General features: G+C 42.1%; 1 protein-coding gene across 11 annotated transcripts in view; it reads left to right on the forward strand.

Moving 5' to 3' along the window:
* Positions 1-21,695, forward strand: part of PTPRT (protein tyrosine phosphatase receptor type T) — a 425,958-nt gene that overhangs the window by 315,288 nt on the left and 88,975 nt on the right. For all 11 annotated transcript variants that reach the window (XM_048963311.1, XM_048963312.1, XM_048963316.1 and 8 more), the window contains exons 11-12: positions 654-756; positions 19,188-19,461. In XM_048963311.1, coding sequence (XP_048819268.1) covers positions 654-756; positions 19,188-19,461 — 377 coding nt within the window. The remainder of the gene's footprint in view (positions 1-653; positions 757-19,187; positions 19,462-21,695) is intronic.

Below are 21,695 nucleotides of genomic sequence, written 5' to 3' on the forward strand. Positions count from 1 at the left end.
TTTTCCATATTGCCATGGGGAACACCACTGCAGGAGTGATGGATACTGTGGTTGGTCACTGCCCTCAACACATGCTGGTGGACACACCACTAAAGCACTGGGCTTAAATACCCATTTGAGTGCTCAAATAATTCCACGCTCTTCTGTTTTGATGCCTTCCCACTTCATATTGTACCTTCCAGCTAATCCAGGAGACAGAGCTCACACGTGCATTAAAAATTCTCTAAGATGTGAGAACTTTGATCCATTGGCACAAATAGTGAACAAGAGCTGGGTTCCTGAGTGCAGCTTTCAGCCCTGCCACTGATTCACAGGTCTCAGATGGCATCTTTCAATGTCCATGCAGTTCTTTGTCTACTTTTAATTTTGAAGAAATAATCCCATCCCAAAGGACTGCTAAGTCTTAAAAATTCAAGGCAGGATTTTCAAAGCCAGCTTGAAGATTTGGGTGTCCTGTTTAATTTTAATAGGAAATGAGTGTACAAATTTTTTAAGCAGTTATGACAATTTTGATCATAACATTGAGAAAGTATTTTGATGTTTCAGTCGAGAAATGTTAAACGGTCTCCAAGAAATGTTACTAGCACGTTGCCATCACTACCAGAGGCAGCAACTGGTATCTCAGTAATGTGTTGCTCTTTGTTCTGCTACAGCACCATCGATGCCGGAGTACGACACGGACTCGCCCTTGAATGAGACAGACACCACCATCACTGTCATGCTGAAGCCTGCTCAGTCCCGGGGAGCCCCTGTCAGGTGGGTGGTTCCTCTTCCTTTGTTTTTTCTTTTATTTGCAGCATTTTCCTCTCCTTCTTCCCCAGGTTTCACTCATCTTTTATTCTCATCCGATAACGGAGCTGTTGAAAGTGAATGCTGGCTACGTGGCCAACTTGGCTGTTGATTCTGCCTTTCACGTTTCCTCTTATAAATGCATCCCACTGCTCACCTCCAGGAATGGTTGCTGATGGCATTGCATGGGGTTACTGCCCTTTCAGCATGGCCTCAGGAGCCTCAGCAATACTGGAGTTTCAGTTTATAAGGCTATGTGCTGTGATGTGAGCTCAGCAAGCGTGAACAAGGCTGAAGGCCTCCATCTCCTGCCCTTGTTTCTATGAGGGACAAGCCTTTGTTGTAACTATATGGTAGGAATGCCTGAACTAATGCTGGCAGATCATTTGTTCCAAACCTGGATCCAGCCAGGCTCCTCACATCTCAGTGTTAAAAGCCAGCTGCTGCTCCCAGCTTGTTGCAGAGACAGGAGGTGATGGAGGCTGGCGGAGTCCCTCTGGTTTAGTGGGATGCCACCAGCTGTAGGTGGGCAGTTTCTATTTCCAGAATGGAGGACTTGGGGGCAGGAAGCTATACAGATGGAACTTGTGGAACAGGATGATGGCTTTATAGAAAACATCTGTGACTAATTTTGTGACTAATCCTGGGCTGGATCCCATTCTTACTGGCTCTCCAGGGCTGAAATGGGGCACCTAGCTGTAGATCTCTCTCTGGCTGCTGAAACATGACTTAGAGGCCTGTACTCCACTGCTGTCTTTTGCTTTGGAAAACACGTGTTGAAAGGCATCAGCACAAGAGAACAAACTGCCTCTCAGAGACAGCACTGCCTTACCTGAAGCTGGCAGGAATGCCAGGCACTCCTCCATCCTCCGTTCTCTTCAGCTGAGCATGTGAATTAAACTGCTTATGATAAAATTAGCTGTAGTTTACCTAGGAGGATCTGGGCTGCTCTGTAAAATACCCAGCAGCCGTTACCTTCCTGTAGGCTCTTTAGGATTTCCCTTGAGTTTTCACAAGACACTTCTTTTTTCCCCTCTGAGTGGTATTTTAAAAACAAATAATTGCTTCTCTCAGAAGTGAATGGGCTTTGTACATCCCACGGATGAGTTCCTAGTACTTTTTGAAGGCGTCTCACTAAGTGTTCAGGAGCAGATTACTCACATGTAAACTTGTTTAATTTAATGAAGTATCCTATCTCAATTAGTGCTCCATCTATGTCACAGCTTTTTCCCAAGTTGCACTGTTAGTTTAAAGCAAAGTATCTATTTTTGCTGAGCACCACCCCCGTTCTAGTTGTTCTGAGAAGCAGGCTTCAACGTTTCCCTTTTAATCTCTGGTACTCCATATGAACAAATTTAGAAGCCTATTTTCTGAGTCCTTTAGGGATATTGTTGTGCTGGAAAATGGCAGTAAAATCACAGAGCTCTGTTTTGTTTTATTTCTTTATATGGGGGAACGTTCCTGTATCTCGTTTTACCACCTGCTGTCTTAAGAGTGTTGCTATTTCGTCTTTTTATTGAAAGTCTTGCGATTTTTCTTGAAGCCAATTTGCTATACTTTAACCTCGTTCAGAGAATAGTGTCTTTTTCAGCAAATGCATCTATTATAAGAAAAAAAATCTATAAACTTTTCCTAATTTTTCAGTCTAGTTTCTTTAATTGCATTGTGGCCTATGGTGCACGTTTGCAGTGTAATATTTATGCCACATCCAAATGATGAGGTGACTTCCTTTACAGAGCCCTGTCCATTGACACAGAAAACCAGAGCAGAGGTGTGTGTGTGTGTGACAGGGGAGGAGTCCTCCCCTAAAATATCTCAGGGGAGATATTTAGCTTTTTATTAGCTATGATAGCTGAACAATGGATGAATTCCTTTTGCTGTATAAATATAGCCTGCTCTTAGTCTAACCTCATGAAATCCAACAAATTTGACCTTGTATCAGATTTGCCCAACCAATTCCCTTTTCTTTCAGCCTGTTCTGCACGCTTACAATATCCAAAAGTAGGTAGCGCTCCCTCAGAGGCTTCAACACCATCCAGCCAATTAGAATAATAATGTGCTATGAACTGTTGGTGACACTTAACACACAAGGATGAGGTGTTTCTTTGCTTTTTCGTAGATTTTTCTCTCATATTCATGCTGAGAGTTAATATACTCTCTTTTTCTTGTCTGGTTATTTGTTTTATGCTTTAAGTTTATTTTTCCTTCACAAGTATAATATCTTGTATTTGTCTCTACACATGATAAGTCATCAGATTGACTTTTAAAAATGCTTTTAAATCTTGATGCAAACCTTGAGTGCTTCCATCCCCTCTTAGTCTGATGCCATTTCCCATTCACTTACCAAGGCATTAGTGAAGATACAGATTCAGATTCAGGCAACACTGGTGCTGAGTGTTGAGGCTGTGCGAGGTGGGTGGAGGGATTCCACATGATGGGAAAGATGCCCAGCATGCCAAAAGGATGTCTGTAGGCTGTCTGCTCTCCTGGCCTCTCTTGTAGGCATGGCCATGCTTTCCTCGATCCATTCCCTTTTCCACTTGACCACTCAGCCTACCTGGGGTGTTTCAGAAAGGGCTCTTGAAAATGGTCTGAAATAGATACTGCTCACAGTATCTCATAAAGCCTCTGATCTGTCACTGTGCAGGAATAGGTAGACCTCTCATCTCTTAACAGTACTCCAGGCAGCCAGTTTCTGCTCTGTGGTGCCCCAAGTTTTCAATATAATCCTTCCAAAATGTGCAAGTAAAGAAGCAACAACAACAAAAGAACACCTTCAGTACATAGCAATTATTCTCCATATTTTCTCTTAGATGCTATGGAGATGAATTGGAGTATGTGTGAGGGTGTGATTGTAAACAGTATCTCCCAAAAGATAGTTATGTGACTGCGTTGTGTTATTTCATTCTGCTCTAGTCTGAGCAGCATACAGATGGAGTACGATTTGCAAGATCATTTTTAGAGTAATATTGTAGAATATTTCAGAAAAGATTCACTGTTGTTCCTCTCATGTGAAATACGGGAGCACTAAATCCAAAGTCACTTTCAACAGTGAGACGTTTCTGATGTTTCCTTGTGCTCACGATCAATAACTTAAATGTGGTTGTTTATAAAACTAATGGTTGTGAACTTGACATTGTTAACAAACTACAGATAAGAACCAAGACACTTTCATATGAACTAATAAAAATAATATAAACTTGGGTATACTTTTGTAGGCTTTGTCTTATTATCAGAAGAAAGGTGGAGCATCAGCAAGGCATAAATATCCTCCCTTGTGGCCTGGGCATTTCATTATTTCCTTGTGGTGAAACCTGCAGAGTTTGACACCACGTTGCCCTTTAAAAATAACTTTTGGTGCTTCTTATATCAATTCAAAGCCCGTGAATGGTGTTGTGATTGATTGCTGAAGACTGACATTCGTCTGTAATAGATTCAGAAGGGGGAAAGAAGAATGCAAGTGTTCCCAATCTTTATTCCTCAACTCCTTCCTGAAAAAAAATCCCAGTGTGATTTTGAAGATAATTTTGCCTGTGAATCCGTTATTGTCAGGAGGGCTGAGTCGGTCCTTCATAGATTATTCACATATGACATCTTTAGACCTCTATTTGAGAATTTATACCTTATTCACTGCCTGAAAATACTGCTGTGAGGGATTTTATCTCCATGACAAGTCCGCTGGGCTGTTTGCTGTGTGCTGAGTATTTGGAAGTCCATCTGGTTTATTAAGAAACCATTGGTTGTATCTACCTGTTACTATTACAGAGAACATCACATTTTCAGAGCATGTGTTAGTTTTAGGGATTTCAAAGTTGAAATAATGCTCACCTTAAGGGTGATAGTGTTGTTTGGCATGCCATTCCATCTCTTGGAGCTGCTGGGCCATTTAGAGCAGAGTCTGCAATTACACTTTTAGAGTTTGAGGTGGTGGCAGATTTCTTTGCTTTAAAAAAAAAAAAGAGAGAATTTAATTTTTCTGTATGGCCTTGCTGCAGTTCTGCAAAGTGTATCAGTATCCAATCTGTGATGTTCTTTTGCACGGCAGGCAGGCACATGCATCAGGTATCTGATGGTCTTTAGGCACCTGAACTTGCGCTGGGCTAAGGAAAAGTGTCTTTAGAATGTAAGTTTTCGAACTTTACACATGACCCTGTGCATACATACACAGGTGTGTGTAAGGAGGAGGTGTGAGTAATGGTGGATAAATTACTGAGGTTAGATTTGTTTGCGTGGTGGTTGGATATACTTAATCACTTTGCTGAGGATGGATGGGTTATCGTATTGATGTATATCTTAAAGGAAATAAGGAAATCTAAATGGGAGAAGGGGACTGGAAGTCTTTTGAATATATTTAGAAGCACTGAGCAAAAGGTGAAACAAGTATTTTCATATCACCAGCCAGCCAGTAGGAGAAATTAATTTGTATGAACAAAGCCCCATGTTACTCATGAGTGTTATCTGATTTTTGGTCTCCCAAGCATGAAATAACAGAAATATTTTTGGTCTGCGTGTTGCCAAATGAATCAAAAGAAAACAGTTGTGTTGTTATTCAACAGAACACCTAAGAACAGTGGTTTTTTTCTGCTTTTCTGCTCAAGCTGTTCTCCAAGCAAGCAATCCTCTATGATGTTTCTGCATGTCCATGTCTTCCTACACGTAGTAACAAACGAAAATACCCTGTAATGTTGGGGAGTGGCATTGCTTCCATCTTGTGTTGCTGTGCTGACACTTTCACTGCTTAACACTTGCCTTCCACTTCAGTGCAACAAAGTAGAAATGCTGAGTGTCTGAATTCATAGGCTATAATGTTCATCTTCATGTCATTCTTTCTTTTCTTGTCATTTCAGCTACCATCTATTTGTATAGAATTTAACTAAATCCCTCTGGCTGGCATCTTGATTATTATTAGTAGTATTAGTAGTAGTAGTATTTTTGGAAGCACACTAGTTCTTCACATCCATACAAAGGAATCATTTGCAAACTGAATAACCTTGATTGTGTGGTGGAGGAGGAATGAGATCTACAAAAGAGGAGGTATAAATTTGCAGAATCTGTTGGGTTTTTGTTTGTTTTGCAGATAGGGGCTTTGGTGTTTACATCTCAGTGTCTGTGTTGATGCTGTTCAGCTTGTTGTTTTGCTACTTTTGAGTGTTACCACATGAGTTTGCCTCAGGCATTTATGCTTATAATAAATTCATTAATGCCAGGAATGGGTGGCGATTTCTTAAAACTCCTGCACAGAATACCTTGTGCTTGAAAATAAAGACTGGAGTCGGGGATCAGCAAAGCAATAAAAAAGGTTCTGATGTTTAAAGCTGTGGGGAGCCTGACAAATTATTATGCCCTTGGTAATCCTGAGAGTTCAGTTGCATTGATAGGCGTGTTGTAAATACCTGGAAAATAAAAATCCCAGCCTGCTTTTACTAAACTCTTATTCCAGTGTATGCATCACGTGACGCAGTTGATTGAACACAGGGCAAACAGTCATCACATTAGATCTTTTAATTTTGTAGTATCTAATGAGGAATGAGATTATCAATCTAGGCTTCTGATAGTACAAGCCTAATTATCTGTATTAATTAACATCTCCCGTAATATACCTCAGGGATATTGTTCTGAAATCATTCAAGCTGGGTTTCTCCTGCATGGCATTCTGTCTTTCATCTAGGCAAGAGTTTGAAGGTAAATGAGCAGAGTTCCTCTTCTCTCAAAGGTAAACTAGAGCTGCTCTTTCTTCAGCGGTGTGTGATTGCGCCCAAGAGAATGAGAATTTGCATGAAAGGTTGGGAAGAATGGCAGCTGTACAGACTGCTGTGATGGTTATTATACCTAAAAGGAGCAGAGTTTTGCCTTAAATATTTGCAGGTTGACCTCAGCAGTGTGTTCTACCCCTGGTGAACTGAGCAGGGCACAGCACAGCTGAGCATACGCGTCCGGATCTGCTGGGTCATTGCATGGTGGTCATAGGACATGCAGAATGACTTCAGTGACACTTTGAGTTGTTCTGGATCTTACAAATGCTGTGCCTGCTGTATCAGGTGCAGTGGAGATGCAGGGTTGAGTCAGGAAACAAGGTGACAGCTGTAAGTATCAGGAAGGAATATTTTGATTTTTATATAGCGTGACATAATCAGTTGAATAGATGTTTCAAGGTTTTTTAGTTCCCCTGAAGAGTCAGATCCTGGCCCTAAAAAGTGAGGATAAGTGGCATTTTGGGTCAGTTGTCTCATCTGGTACTGGAAATAAGTTCTCTTACTGCAACATCTGAGAGGACTGTCCCTTAAAATGTCACCAAGCTGCCGTTACCCATTTATCAGCCATCAGAAACATGCCTGCTCTCTGAGCCTGCATGACCTGCTGTGTCTTGCTAAGCCGTTCTGTGGAGAGTCTGGCAGCAGCTGGGAATGGGAGAGGAAAGCCATCAAATTTGCATATATTTTAATTATAATATTTTAACAATCAAATTACACATAGAGACAATTCTTTTGTGTCAAGTAGCGTTTTATTAGCTGCACAGTGAAGCTTTTACTAACATTTTTCAGTGAGCTTTCTGAAGGCCTGAGGATATTGAGAGTCAGGGAGTGAATGTTTTTGCATAAATCTTTCATGCTGTCCACATGAACTGTCAGGTTAAATTCCAGCAATCAAAAGGTTAATGAAGTCTGAACTTTAAGCCGAGAATCACAAATTGATGGCCGTTTTCTCACATCAAGCTGTCAGCTGGTAAGACAAAGAGGGAACAGGGGGAAATGCCCCCATTTCCAGTGTGAGTGCTTCTTTTTCCCAAGATGTTTCTTAATTTGCATCGGAGCACCCGGAGTCAGTATTCCCCTTCTGTGTTATCCCAGAATAAAAGGATAATTGCAAACTGCATAAAATATTTTAAAAAGTGGAAATTGTGTTTGTTGCGATGTACCACCAAGCCTCCTTTTGCATGCAGCAGCCCCTGGATCACACCTTGAGGTGGGATGAGCCGCCCCAGGTGGGAGCTTGCCCACAGGCAGCAGCTTGGTTCCCTTCATGGGCCACGGAGGAAGGTTTGCTTAATTGAAGCAGCTCCTTTTGGTACTTACAATCAGATGGGATGAATCTGGGCAATAGTCCCTGGCAAACATCACCCCTCGGAAGCAGTGTATGAGCCCTATCCAGCCAGCATTCCTCCAGCAGCAGCAGGGCTGAGATATTCAGAGGGTAAATGGATGCCTTCCTACATGTGGCAGGCAGTGTTTGTGCTAGCAGGTGCCCCTCAATGTGTCTACAATAACACAAAACTGCAATAAAAGGGAAGATGAGTAAGCTCTGCTTTGCTGTTGCAGACTAAGGCATTTCAGGATTTAATTATACTACAGGTATATAAATTCCGGAAACATGTTAATGCTCCCGTGATTAAAATTATAGAGGGCCTAATTGAAAAAGCATAAACCGAATTGAAGAATTCCTAATTATAGTTTGCTTTGAGGTGTTAATTTCCTCCATAATGAATGCATAATTTCTTGAACTAGAAAAGGGGGCTGCTGCACCAGCGCGTGGGCTGCAGATGGAATGAAGGGATTATCATAAATGCAGCCAGACAATTCAGAAGAGTAAACCTCTCCAGCCATGGTGCTGTTCTGCCTCCCTATAATTTCAGTTCTCCTAGCACAGCGCTTTTCCAAAGCAAAAGGCAGAGCTAGGAGATGGTGAGAGACTTGCTTACGGTGCAGAAGGAAGGGGAAATTGGACTGGTTTAATTAAAAGTAGTCATGGTGCAAAAGGGGAAGGTGAGGAGAGAGGTGGAGAACAGTATTTCACTGGAAAGGTCAAACAGTAGAACAGAAGATGCTGACTTTCCTCAGTATCCACCTTGCCTGATTCAAAACTAATTGCAGGAGCTGATGTTGATGCAGGTTGAGGGTTTTTTTTAATTCCTCCCAGAGGATTCACCTTGTGTTTCAGTTTTATCTCACATCAAAAAGATGCATAGCTTTGAAGGGAGTGAATGGTGAAGTATGTCTTTATCAGGTACAGCCTCCTGTTGGATACATCTGCCCCATTCCCACTCTGTTGGGGATCTCTGAAGGTGTTTACAAGTGATGACAGACCAGCTGCCAGCTCTTATCCTTGGGATTTCCATTTTCCTGTTTTCCCACCCACAACTTACTTGTATTCCAGAGCTGAAGGTGCCACTTCTTCCTGCTGTCAGAAGCATCAGCGTTTTGCACCTCCTGAAAAGCGCAGTATGCCCAGAACAGGCAGAAAGAATCTGGCCAGTAGCTTTTAGAAGGTGGAAATCTGTGTTACCATCTCCCAAGAGAGCTCATGTTTTCTGTTGTCCATGGATAAAATAACAGTGAGTAGACTGTGACGTGAGCACAGCGGCCTTATTTAATAATGACTCTTCTGCTGACGTTAGAGCAAGTTCCCCTGTTTGTCTTGCTTTCATTAGCCTTTTAGTTACATAAATAAAACAATTCCATTGTTCTGTTGTTAAGAAAAGATTTTACATTCATATGTATGGGTTTTCCCTGTGTAGTCCAGTAGCTATTGGCCTGTAAAATGGAGAAAAAACTAGATTGTTTCTGTATGGAAACTGTCTTAATTTCAGGGGAGCCATTGGAAATACCCAAACTCATTGAGAACAGATGCAGATACACACAGCCTTGTGCGAGGCTCTGCTTTATGGAGGGCACGGCAGGAGACACAGGGAAGGGCCTGCCACACTCTCTCCTAGTCCTGTAGGTAGCTAAACAACTGCTTTGGCTCTTCTTGTCCTTGAAACTTACTTTCTTCTGGTCTCAAGACAAACCAGCGATCACTGAGACCTCAGTCAGCGATGCCTGTTTAATGCTAAGTGACATCAGCACAAAAGGGTTGTGGTGGCTTTTTTTTTCCTCTAGATCAAACAGATGGCAGGTGGTTCAGGAGGGAAAAAACACCTCCAAAGCCACAAACATTAGCTCCTGTTGCAGCGAAAGCCCTATCTGTCTGCACTCATTATCTTTAATCTGCCAGCACAAAATAACATTGAGCTGGAGAGATAGGGACTGGGCCTATTCCACAGGGGAGCAGCAGCTATTATGTCTAATCTGTGTTGCAAGCCAGGTCAGCCTTATGGAGATGGCTGAGATAATGGAACACAGAGCTTTGAAATGCCCTCTAGTTCTATATTATTTTTACCGTGTGTTTTTTCCCAATAAGATTAAACAGGAGGAACTTTAGGCATTTAAAGAAATGATGCATGTATGTATATATATACATATATATACATATATATATATATATACGTGTAAATATACATGGGTCAATCTAAAGGTAATGCCTCCTATTTATTTCCATGGAAACTGCAACCGATACAAAGAGCACAATGGCACTATTTAATGGAGCACATTCTCAGCTACAAACCACTACTTTTCAGCATAGTCACCACTATTAGCTGTGCCTTTTTGCCAGTGAGCAAGATCCTGCATGCTGTGCTTGTAACCATCTGCACCAGCAGAGGTAACGCACTGTTGCTGTCACCACTGCTGAAATGCACCGCTCACTGTGCTCACATCCACTGCTTGATCTCCATCACTGTTCAGCAAGCATCCGTGAATGTCAGTGGGTGACTTTTTTTCTGTATGGAGGAATTCAATTCCACCCCTTTGCTTCATACAGAATTCAGTGTCAGATGTTATAGTGTCAAACTGCCCCTCTGCTGCCGTGTGTCACATGGCAACAAAATGGAACAGGATATTGATGGGAAGGTTCATCCTCTGCCATCGCACCAACATCTGCCTCTGGTGTTGTGGGCCAAGGTCATAAAGTAGGAGGCATTACTTTCGGAGCAGCCCTAGTACAGGTAAATAGATGCAGTGTTCTGGTGGTCTGAGCATGGAAAGAAAGCAATCTTTTTTAAGTATGGGCCAAAGGCCAAGAGCTTTTGGGCTTTTAAGCACAGTCCTTCCTTTGGTCGTTAGACACTGACTCTCAGTGCAGTTGCCCTTGTGACAACTGTGTGTGTTTTGTACGTGTAACACAGTTCTGTTTGGAGTTTACTGGCACTGCTGGGGTTATTAGTTTAGTCCATTAGTCCAGCTACTGGGAAAGATGAACTATAGTTGGAAATTTAGTCCAACAGGGATAGGATCAGTCTTTACATTTTCTTACCTTTTTCTAGTGCCCACTCCACTCGCTGTAGAAATTTAACAAAGCTTGACATTCTAGTGATAAATAATATGAAACCCATATGAGCCCATATGAAAACAGTGGCTCCAAATAGTGTTAGCCAAGTGTGAAATCGCTACATTTTGTTTCATGAATTTCAAGGTAGAAAGGCTGTGGTAGGGGGTGAGTGTCAGAATGGAATAAAATGTGGAGAGACTGTTATCGGCCTTCTTGATGAAATGGATTGCATTATTGCTGGCTCTATCTCAGCAGGATTTTTTCATAGCAACAGCAGTAGTTAAAATCTTCTTCTTTTTTTTTTTTTTTTTTTTTTTAACAAATTTGGCTGAATTTTGATATTTTCAACTAGAGCAAATGTAGCCGAAGAGTTGTTTAATTTAAATGAGTGTTTAAAGAGCACACAAAAATAACTTGAAAATGAAAGATCTGGTGTAATAGCTTTGCAATATGAGAAACTATTTCCTCAAGTAGCATCACTTTCGTAAGCATTATTTGTGTGAATGCTTTCTTGCAGATGTGAAGAAGCTGATTTCTTTTAACGATTGTATTGATGGAATTGCAGCCCAATATTCATAATGGGCTAGTTTTGGAATCTTTGAAATAGCCAAGCATATTGCAGAAGATGACATTGCAGAAAATCTTTATTTCATATTCTTTTCCATAAAAATGTTTATTGAAAGCTGACCGTAACTTCAGCATATTGCGTCCTACATGGAGCTGTATGGAGATAGTAGCAATCTTTAATTGATTGTAACGGCTTTAGAATCAGACCCCAAATAGAGAGAAAATTGCAGAACGGTGTATTGGGTCCCTGTACGTACATCTTAGGTGGCTGTGAAACCCAGTTCATTATCGTTCAGAGATTAGTTTCAGAGCTTCTGATTAAAAGTGCACAGGAGATGTTAAGGGTGAAATTTTGGAGTGTATGAAGTAGATGACTCAATTCTCAGGAATGTATTGGCACCTGAGCATTTTATTATAGTCACAAGGAGAAACTACTGAGGGAATGTTCAGCATTGCACCGAAGTAACACGGGGCTGTAGGTGCGTTGTATGCTCAGAACAACGAGCCTCCATGTTTGGCTTTGTAGGATCACAGAATGGCTTGGGTTGAATGAGACCTCCAAACATGTCCCGTTGCAGGATTGCCTTCCACTGGCACAGGATGCCCAGAGCATGGCTCGGGATGGAGCTTCCACAGTGTCACTGCTCTCTGACTGTTATACATTTTATTCCTGTACATTTTTTATTAGCAAATCACTTGTGTTCTTATAAATCTTTTTGAGAGTAAATGGGTTTTGGTTGAATTTATTACAAAATCCTTCTGTGCAAGTTCACACTGTAATTACTATTTAGTATTTAATCCCACTTTTTTGTTGTTTAAATTTTTGAGTGAGCTCTATGGAGACCTGATGGGTTTTTATATGGTACTTCTAGCTTCTGTCATTTTTCTCCCAGAGGGTGGTGAGGCACTGGAACAGGTTGCCCAAGGAGGCTGCGGATGCCCCATCCCTGGAGGCATTCAAGGCCAGGCTGGATGTGGCTCTGGGCAGCCTGGTCTTCTGGTTGGCAACCCTGCAGGGGTTGAAACTGGATGATCATTGTGGCCCTTTTCAACCCAGGCCATTCTGTGATGATTCTGTGATTGTATTTTATCAGATTTCCCTTTAGGACAAAACGTGTGCCTGGACAGTGAAGTGTTTCTGGCTCACAGAACACACAGTTTGCTCAGAATCTTTGTCTTCTGTCTGGGGCTGCCATGCAATTGACTTGTTGTGAGTGGTACCATTTTGTTTCTTATTGCATGTGTGGCAGAATTCGGGGTTTCTATAAGACACCTTTGGGAAATCAAAACTAAAGATGTTGATGCTATTCTTCTGGCTCAGTTTGCGTCACCAAAAGCAACTTGGCCAGAAAGTAAGCATCTGCAGACACAGTAGCTAATCTGAATCTGGTCTAGAGGGAGGTATCCTTGCCTATAGCAGGGGGTTGGAACTAGATGATCTTAAAGGTCCGTTCCAACCCAGACCATTCTGTGATTCTCTGAATGCTGAAGTTTGACTATCAGGCACCACATCTAAGCTGTCCCACTGCATTATGGCAGGAGAGGGCTCCGTGCAGGCAGAATAAAGGCCCCGAGTTTTCCTGTTCACATGGAGGTATATTTACAAATGTGTTTAAATTGTTTTAAGCCAGTTTAATGGAATCACAAGTGAAAAATGATGGTGGAAGGTGCTGGTGTAAGTATGTGTAGTCTGATTTCTGTGTTGTGCCATGCCTGGGGCATTTGTACCCTCTGCCTGCTGAGGCTGTGAATCAGCTTTCTGAGGAGATTCCCGGTCTTAAGAGAACACGTTTTTAAAACTTTGTCAGTGTGGTTAAGAGGAAAGAAGAATTGGTTGTTAGCCCTTCAAAGTGTCACACCTTTGCCCCTGGCTGTGTGCACTTGATGCCTTTTGGTTGTCTCTGTGCAGCATTAACTCTCACAGATCGGTCAGACAGTATTTGGGTTTGATTTGCATGTGTTTGGATAACCTTTTCAGAAGTGCTGCATCTGCTGATTCTACAGAAGAGATGCAACAGGGGAAATTCAATGCATAGCTCATGTTGGCTGCTGCATGCCCTCAGTCTGAGATGGCAGTGTCAGGATGGAAAAGCCTTGCATCTTCATACTTTGTTTGCCCTTCTTGTCTTTCATCCTTGAATTAAGACAACTATTAGGAAGGAAACCACAAAGACCCTTTTGTGGTATCTTAATTCCTGCTGCCTGTCAGACGGTTTGCCTGAAAATATTGTACTCCTTTGAACCAGAAATGAGAGGTTCCTGTTCTCTGTGGGGTGAGTTACAAAACTTGCTGAAAATAATCTGGTAAAAATGCACTGCAACATCAGGCTGTACTAATTGCCACTGGGTTTTATTCCCACGGTGAAAATATTATTGGAAATAGTGCACAGCTGATAATATATTTGTGTGTTAAATATTAAAATCAAATGAAAAAATATTAGATCTTAATGTGGTACGTTTAAGAAAATGTAGTATTAAAATGGTCCAAAGGGGATACTGAACTGAATGCTGAAGTGTTGTTTCTTTTAAGCTTTAATAAGTCAAGTGAGGAGATCACTGTAGGGTTAAGAAGAAAGTGTATCAATGGCATACTCTGTCATCATCAGGGATATAGTGGAGATGCTCCTGGTTGGGAAGTGCCGTGTCAGCACACCAAAGTGCACAGACCAGATGTGGAATACTTTATGGAAAGCTCTGACATTTCCTCCCACATTCATAGACATCATGCATCCAAAACTGGAGTCTGGACTAAACACACAGCTAGATTCTGGACAATTACTTCCTCAGCCCATCCTCGAGCAGCATAAAAAGAAATCAAGAGCAGGGAAAGAGAAGTCTGCCAGAGCTCAAAGATGTCTCAGTAGCTCAGAGACAGGGCTGTGATTTGGAACGTTGATTATCACACTTGTGCTTCCACACTGAATAGAGAACTCATAATTGAAGAGATTACCTTGTAGATGATGATAAGAGCACATTTTCTTCCTCTGCAGACAACATTTGTGCTGTGGCGGCCATTATGGCTGCTGCTTTTATCAGTGATTTAGAATGGAGCTGTCAAAAACTTTAAAATGCTTCTATTAAAGTAATATGGTTTTATCTATATAAAACCTGTGAGATTTCTCAGGGAAGCCAGGTTTGGCCTCCTTTTCTAATAAGAGTATACAGCTGCGCCATAGGGCAGGGAGTTTCCCAGCCTTCAAGGAAGTCAGGCATCTGATCAGTATCAGATTGAGAATCCCTGGAGAGCTCTTTCTTGAGAGCAGAGCTGTGGATGTGTGGAAACCAGTCCTCCATTGCCATTCATGGGGATAAAACAGTTGCTGGTTTGCAGTGAGGCGGTTTGGAGTAGCACAAGGAAGGCAAGACCCCTGCTTCTATTCCCCTGCTACATGCAGATGTGTGGATTTGATTGCAGTGTTTGCAAATGTGGCTGGATATTAAACATTGAAAGGAAGTAGTTACTTTTACTGTGTCGTCTTCCAGTTTATTGGCACTGGGGTTGTTATATGGAATTGGTAGTTTCAATGTTCTGCTTTTGTTGTCTCTTTTAATATAATTTCAATGTATGACACTGAAACTTCCTTTTATCCAGCTGGGCATTTTCAAGCAATGTATTGATTCCTGCTATGAAAGCAGTGTTGGCTGATACTGGCTGGAAGCGATAGCTTTGAAGCGTGAGAGGAGGAGAGCCCCAGGAGATCTGCTTTACTGCCTACCTAGTAGCCAGAATAAGAGCTAATAGAATAGCTTGGATACCTCCTCTGTATTTCCATTGCCTCTTTTCTTCCTTGCATTTAGCTCTTCTTTTTGGGAGAGCACTCCTTTTTTTCCCTGCTTATAATCACAATGCTGTGTATTGCAAAACTGTTGGTCTTAACAAGCTGCAAATGGTTGACTCTGCTCCACATCCCAACAGAAGTGTGGCTGCAGCTGGATGCCTCCACAGGCCAAAAGGGCAGGTCATGCTCACAGAGTTTATTTTGAGCGAGTGCCTGACTGCAATCTTTGGGGTCACAATGCATCGTGGAATGTTATCACTTCTTGTGAAAACTGGAATTACTTCTACTCTTTTGAGAATTTCTGTAGTAATGCAGACAACATGGCCATAATTGTGGTGAGTAATTGCATGCTTGCTATCCAGAATTCCCACATGGATTTCATTTGGTTGCAGGATCACTGGCTTTCCACTGCCAGTGGAAGGGCAAGCAGGAGGGAGCTGTGATGCTGATGGAAGCGGAGGTGGAAGTTCTTGATGTGCTTCATAGCACCTTGTTATTTAGAGCAGAGAAGCTGATTCCTGAGAACGTCCTGAAGGCAGTTCAGGAAAATTCTGCTCCTAAGTAAAAATAAGACATTCAAAACTCTTTCAGGGAGACCTTTCAATGGCCTTTCAATGTTTGAAGGGGAACTATACGAAGGAAAGGGACAGACTGTTTTCGGGGTCTGCTGGGGTAGGACAAGGAGAAATAGTTTCAAGCTAAAAGAGGAGAGATGCAGGTTGGATATAAGGAAGAAGCTTTTTACACTAAAGGCAGTGAGGCAGTGGCACAGGTTGCCCAGAGAGGTCAGGGCACTGGGGATCTGAGCACTGATGGAGCTGTGGGTGTCTCTTTTCATTGCCTTTAAAGATCCCTTCTAACTCAAACATTTCTGTGGTTCTAAGAGGAAAAGTAACCTGGAAAAGAAAAATACATCAAGGAAGAAGAAATAAGAAAATGAGATTGTGAGCCTCTTTTTAGTTAGGGGTGAACTGTGTAAATCTGGCATTTCTGGAGGGACCAGATCAAAATATCCGAATCAAAAAACGAGATCCAGAGTAATGATTTGGCAGGAAAACAATTTCCCAGAGTGATAATCTTCAGTCCAGAGTGATCCTTGAGAGTGGCTGCTCTCTTGGCCACTTGGTCGACACCTGTGAGAGCGGCCACTTGACCGCTAGGAAATAACAGAGAGCCTAAGGAAAGAGTGAGGCTGAGTGATGAAGGTCACTGAGTTGAGCAGGTACAGCAGAAAGAGGTGCCAGCACTGTGTCAGTTGGTGAGAGCCAGGGCACAAAGGGAAGAACTCAAAGTAATGCCATCTGTAACTCATTCTGTGTTTCGCCAGGGAGTAGTTTTTTTAGACAAAGGGAATAATGACAGCAATGCTGGCTCAAATACTTGTTTCAAAGGAAAAGGTGACAGTATTTGAATAGATCAGTGGTGTTTTAACTTGCACACAAATGGGATATCTATTAAATTTCAGCTGAATGCTTGTGAAGGAGCCATTGTGCTTCCAGAGACATCTGAAAAGATTCCAAAAGAATAAACATAAAAAATAAGTTAAAATTTCAGGTTGTAAAACAGAAGAGCTATCCCCAGGGTAGGAAGAAGTATGCATTAATGGCCAAGGCAGAAAGCTGTAATGTAAAAGATTGCAAGCAAAAGAGTATCTGTTACAAGGTTCTATATGCATCAGAGGTGTTGCTCGTGATGAACATGAGTGCATATGGTAATGCAGTGGGTGTGAGAGCAGCCAAGGGAGAAACTGAGCATGTCTTCAAAGGTAACTAAGTTCTCTGATTACAGAAGCAGTTTAATTACCTGGCCATTAATGTCCCTGGTAACTTCCCCTTCTAAACCAGACAGGTCTGTGGGCTCTCTGCTTGCATGTGGCATAATGAAGAGAATGAGGTTGTCCTTTCAACACAGCAAGTATGGGAGAGAAGAAGAGGGAACCCGTGGCCCCTATGGACTGAAAGGAGAATTAGATATTTGTGTGTTTATATAAAGGAAACATTTTCTAAAACCAGCAGAAAAAGGCGTGTAGGATTATATGCAGCAGGAAACAAACAATTTTTTGGTTAGAAGGCATATGGCAAATGCCCATAGAAATGTTCATCACAATTTGGAGTACTTCTGTCAGCAAACAAAAGCTTCCTTTTATTTTTGTCAGCAATGTGGATTATTATTGGCAACCTGAAGGGTCAGAATAAGACTCTGCATATAGTCTGTTAGTGAGCAGTATCCCAGAAGGCAAACTGCAACTCTACAGCTGAGCTGAGCTTGAGGTTGAAGTTAAACACACTTTTGCTTAAAGCTACCACTACATCCTCAATGGTGAGTCCTTGTTGCTGGGAAACGTGTTTATCGTCTTAGAAATCAGCAAAGAAATACTAAAGAATTTTAAAATATTCTATGAAAACCTCCAATGAACAGTAGGATTGAGGAGAGTCTTCCAAAGTGCTGCGGGGACGTCATTGAAGGCTGTGTCCATATGTCTGGGTGCTCCTGCTCCATTAGCAAATGTGAATACCATCCTGCATAAGGACAGCTTAATAGCAAGCAGTTCATCCATCGGTCATTTTGGTAACGATGATTTGCCTTTGGGCCTGGCAGTGGGAGCTGCCCTGCTGTGCTGATTGCTTCTCTCTCAGCACTGAGCACGCCAAGTACCTGCAGCCCTGAAGTAGTAATAAATTCCGAAACATGAACTAGGTTTTGCTTTGCCTCCTGCCTGTGGAAGGTGCCAGAACTTTGCTCCCCGCAGAAGCGCTGATGAACCATTGCTATGCGAGATAATTTCCAGAGCAGCCTTTCTGCAGAAATGAGCCTGCAAAAGCAGGGACGCGGATCTGCTGCTGGCTGCCTCCGGTCTTCTAATCGATCTCCCCTGTCCAAGTAAACAATGGAGCAGCCTGACACAGGCAGGTGAGGGCAGTGCTGTGAATATCCTGACAAAAAGTGAAATGACTGCAGCGCTATCTCTCTTTGTCAAAGGGGTGAGCGATGTTAAGCAGGCACTAAACCTGCCACGGCTGTAGCAGCGTTGAACTAAAGGGCTTTGTTAACTGTCTTTGGAAAAGAAAAAAACAACACAGTGTGCATTTGAATGCAACCTCCTTGAGCCTGGAAATAGCAAGCTAGAAATGACAAGGTTGCTATTACATATCATACAAGGCAAAGGCTTAGCATGAATCGAAAAGGATTAGGATTTCATGGAGCTCGAAAGAGTATCGAGAGTTGATTCCTGAAACAAAAGTGAATTGGGAGAGAGATGAAGCCACCTACCCACATATGCTGCTCTGTAAGTCAGCCTTTAAGTGATGCAAGGTAGGAGGAGACTTGCCAGCAGGAATCATGGCTAAGAACTTTTTCATTCCAGGATGTATCACAAAAAGAGATGTGAGGCAGGGCCAAAACTAGGAGCAGTCTTAAAAGTTACGGGAATCTTTTTTGGTCATCTGAACTGGTTCCTGCACCTCGAAACTGTCCAAAACAGAGCCGATAGCATTGCTTTCTGTGGATGCTCCCCTCTACTAAAATCATCCCTTGGCCAAGCAAAGTTTTCATGTTTCACCTTGATGGCTGGAATGGAGGGAATATTCAGTACATTAAAAATCTGTTACTGATTGGATCTTGCAGTAGGTACTTTGTTACCCAAAGCGTGGCGTGACTGAGCTCTGTTCTGACTTTCCCAAAGGTGTAATCCTGCTAAAGGAATAGAGCAAATGAACCAGCACTTTACCTTCAAAGCAGCTTACAGCAGCCATAGCCAGTCACTGATGTGCCAAGAGCTGTTTTGCTATCTCACCCTAATGTAACAGTGTTTTTGTTACTTTGCTTTGTTCTTTCGCTGTTGGAAACACTCTTTATGTTTCAGGATCTTGGGACTCTAGTCTTACCTTCCTCTCTCCCCTCTCCTCCCAGTGTCTATCAACTCGTTGTCAAGGAGGAGAAGCTGCAGAAAGCTCGCAGAGCTGCAGACATCATTGAATGCTTCTCCATCCCAGTGAGCTACAAGAACGCCTCCAGCCTTGACTCACCTCACTACTTTGCAGCCGAGCTGAAGCCCATCAACCTGCCCGTCACACAGCCCTTCACCGTGGGCGACAACAAGACCTACAATGGCTACTGGAATGCTCCTCTTTCTCCCCTGAAAAGCTACAGCATATACTTTCAGGCTCTTAGCAAGGCAAACGGCGTAAGTGCAGAGAATATTGTCTGTATCTGTACACATGACAACCTCCAGCCTCCCTGTCTTTCTCCTTCCTTCTCCATCAGATGCCAGTTTAATTGCTGATTATCACTTTCCTGCAGAAATTTGAGGGAAGTTATACATGCCACTACTTGTCCTTCACTCAACTTTCTCTGCAGATGCAATGGAAAGCCTGTAGGAGTGCCAAGTGATGGAAAGGGCATATGTTGGCACATGATGTATGAAGTGGATTGTTTATGATCTTTTTCCTTGCATTAATGTCAGAGTAGAGGCTGTTGTCCTTTTAAGATGTAGCTGCTACATCCTTGCAGTCGTCAGTTCACAGTGATTTTAGAGGAGAGATGAGATGAGAACTACCAAAAGCTATTAAATTGGATTACTTTGTAGCCTCCTTTTGGTCATGCCGTAGTTTAGCAGTTATTGTTGAGATTTTCACTTTGAACAAAATGTAAGTTTTACCGTAAAGGGAACTTTGTGCCTGTCTTTCTTACTCCTTTTGGGTATCGTAGACTTTATTTTTAACGTATAGTTATTTTGTAATATTAAGTGTGTGATATTAAGACTGCATGGGAAACATAGTCTGCCCCTTTTTGAGAGTCAAATGTCACACACATCATGCCCAACAGATCCATTCATAGGAAACTGAAGGCCTCTTTTCCCTCATAAATTCTTCTGGAAAGTGGTTTGTGACCTATGACCTCATTCTGCAGATGTGTTCAGCTAGCAGCATGCAGGCCAGATCCAATCTAAGCAGTCATTCAGCTGCATCCCCTCTGGCTCCCCCAGTAGCTTTTGGTTATCACAGACATGTTGCAGGTTACCACTCCAGCCTCCTGAGGAGACTTATAGCATTAATACACAGTGAAGAAGTTGGGCAGACAGGGATGTTTTTAGTACATTTACCAATGCTTTCCTGAATCCAACTTTTACATGGGTAAGCTCTCTAATACATCACCTCTGAAAGAACAAAATTAGAAAAATCAATCAAAGATGAATGGTAAAGGCTTCAGTCTCCACTTGGGATAGTGACTTTGATACCCAAAACACAGGCATGCATCACAGAGGACTGTGCGTCCTTTAACAGGCTGGCAATGCCAGTGAAGGTTCTCAACATGTCATGCTGTTTTACTGCCTTCATTTATCACCATTCTGCAGAGTATCAGCTGTGTGGCTGACAAGCACAAATCTCTTCGGTACTGTGCTGCTTTTCACCTTGGTTTCCCTTCTAGTTGGTACAGTTTCCATTCAGCACTCATCAATTAATTCAATTTTAGATTTGCTTCTATGAAGGAAATTGTGAAATATATGTGTCTGTCTCTGTGTTTCTAGTTAGCTCCCCCTTATGTGATAGTTAATTGCTAGTGAATGGATCCCTAAGGATGAAAAAAACTTTTATTTGCTTGAGTACAATCTAATGTGCCATAACTGGGTAATAAGAATGGAAATGTAGGCTTCCCTTGGCATTCTGGAGTGAGGCAGCAGTAATGTGCAGCTCCTGCTTTTTCTAGAATTCTATAGCTGACAGGTTGCTCCACACTCAAAAAAGTCGGTAATACTTGGGCTGCTCAGATAGGAAACTGAAAGACCTTTCAGGAAGAAGTAATCCAAAAAGTCTGTGTGCAGCTTGTGAAGGCATGAGAAGCATCAAGTTCACGTCTGAGCAAGCAAATGCCTCTTGTGTTAATAATTTACATCAGTACATTATATGGTGATGTATCCTCAAAGTGCAGTGCTGCTGGAAAAAGACATAGGTGAATTGTCCAAGAGCAGAATATGGATCTTAAGTGAGTAGCTGTGGAACTTGTTTTGCCCTGATGGAGTCCTTGAGGCACTCATTTAAAATGTTAGGATCTGATTTGCGTCTGATGTTTTGCAGCTGTAAATGTTTTCTTTCATACCCAGAACTGTTTGCAAGTATAATTTGTTTTTAAGAGTTCTGGGTGTTCACTTTTATCAACAGCCTGAGGCAGTTTGGTGGTCTTCATAAAGCCTACCAAAAATTATGGCTGCAGGAAGGCATTTTTAGATAATGCACATCTGCAAAATATGAGACAGTAACAATTTAGCACAATTAAAATCCAGCCTTATGTTCCTTTGCACATGAAAAACTTAACAGAGCATCGCAGCTCATTTTTTAATTAGGATATTCTATAGTTTCATTAATCACTGACAGATCTGGAACGATGAAACTTCTCTTGCACACCTGGAACTTGCAATGA

This window comes from Lagopus muta, chromosome 16, assembly GCF_023343835.1.
Source record: "Lagopus muta isolate bLagMut1 chromosome 16, bLagMut1 primary, whole genome shotgun sequence".
NCBI classification, from domain to species: Eukaryota; Metazoa; Chordata; class Aves; order Galliformes; family Phasianidae; genus Lagopus; species Lagopus muta.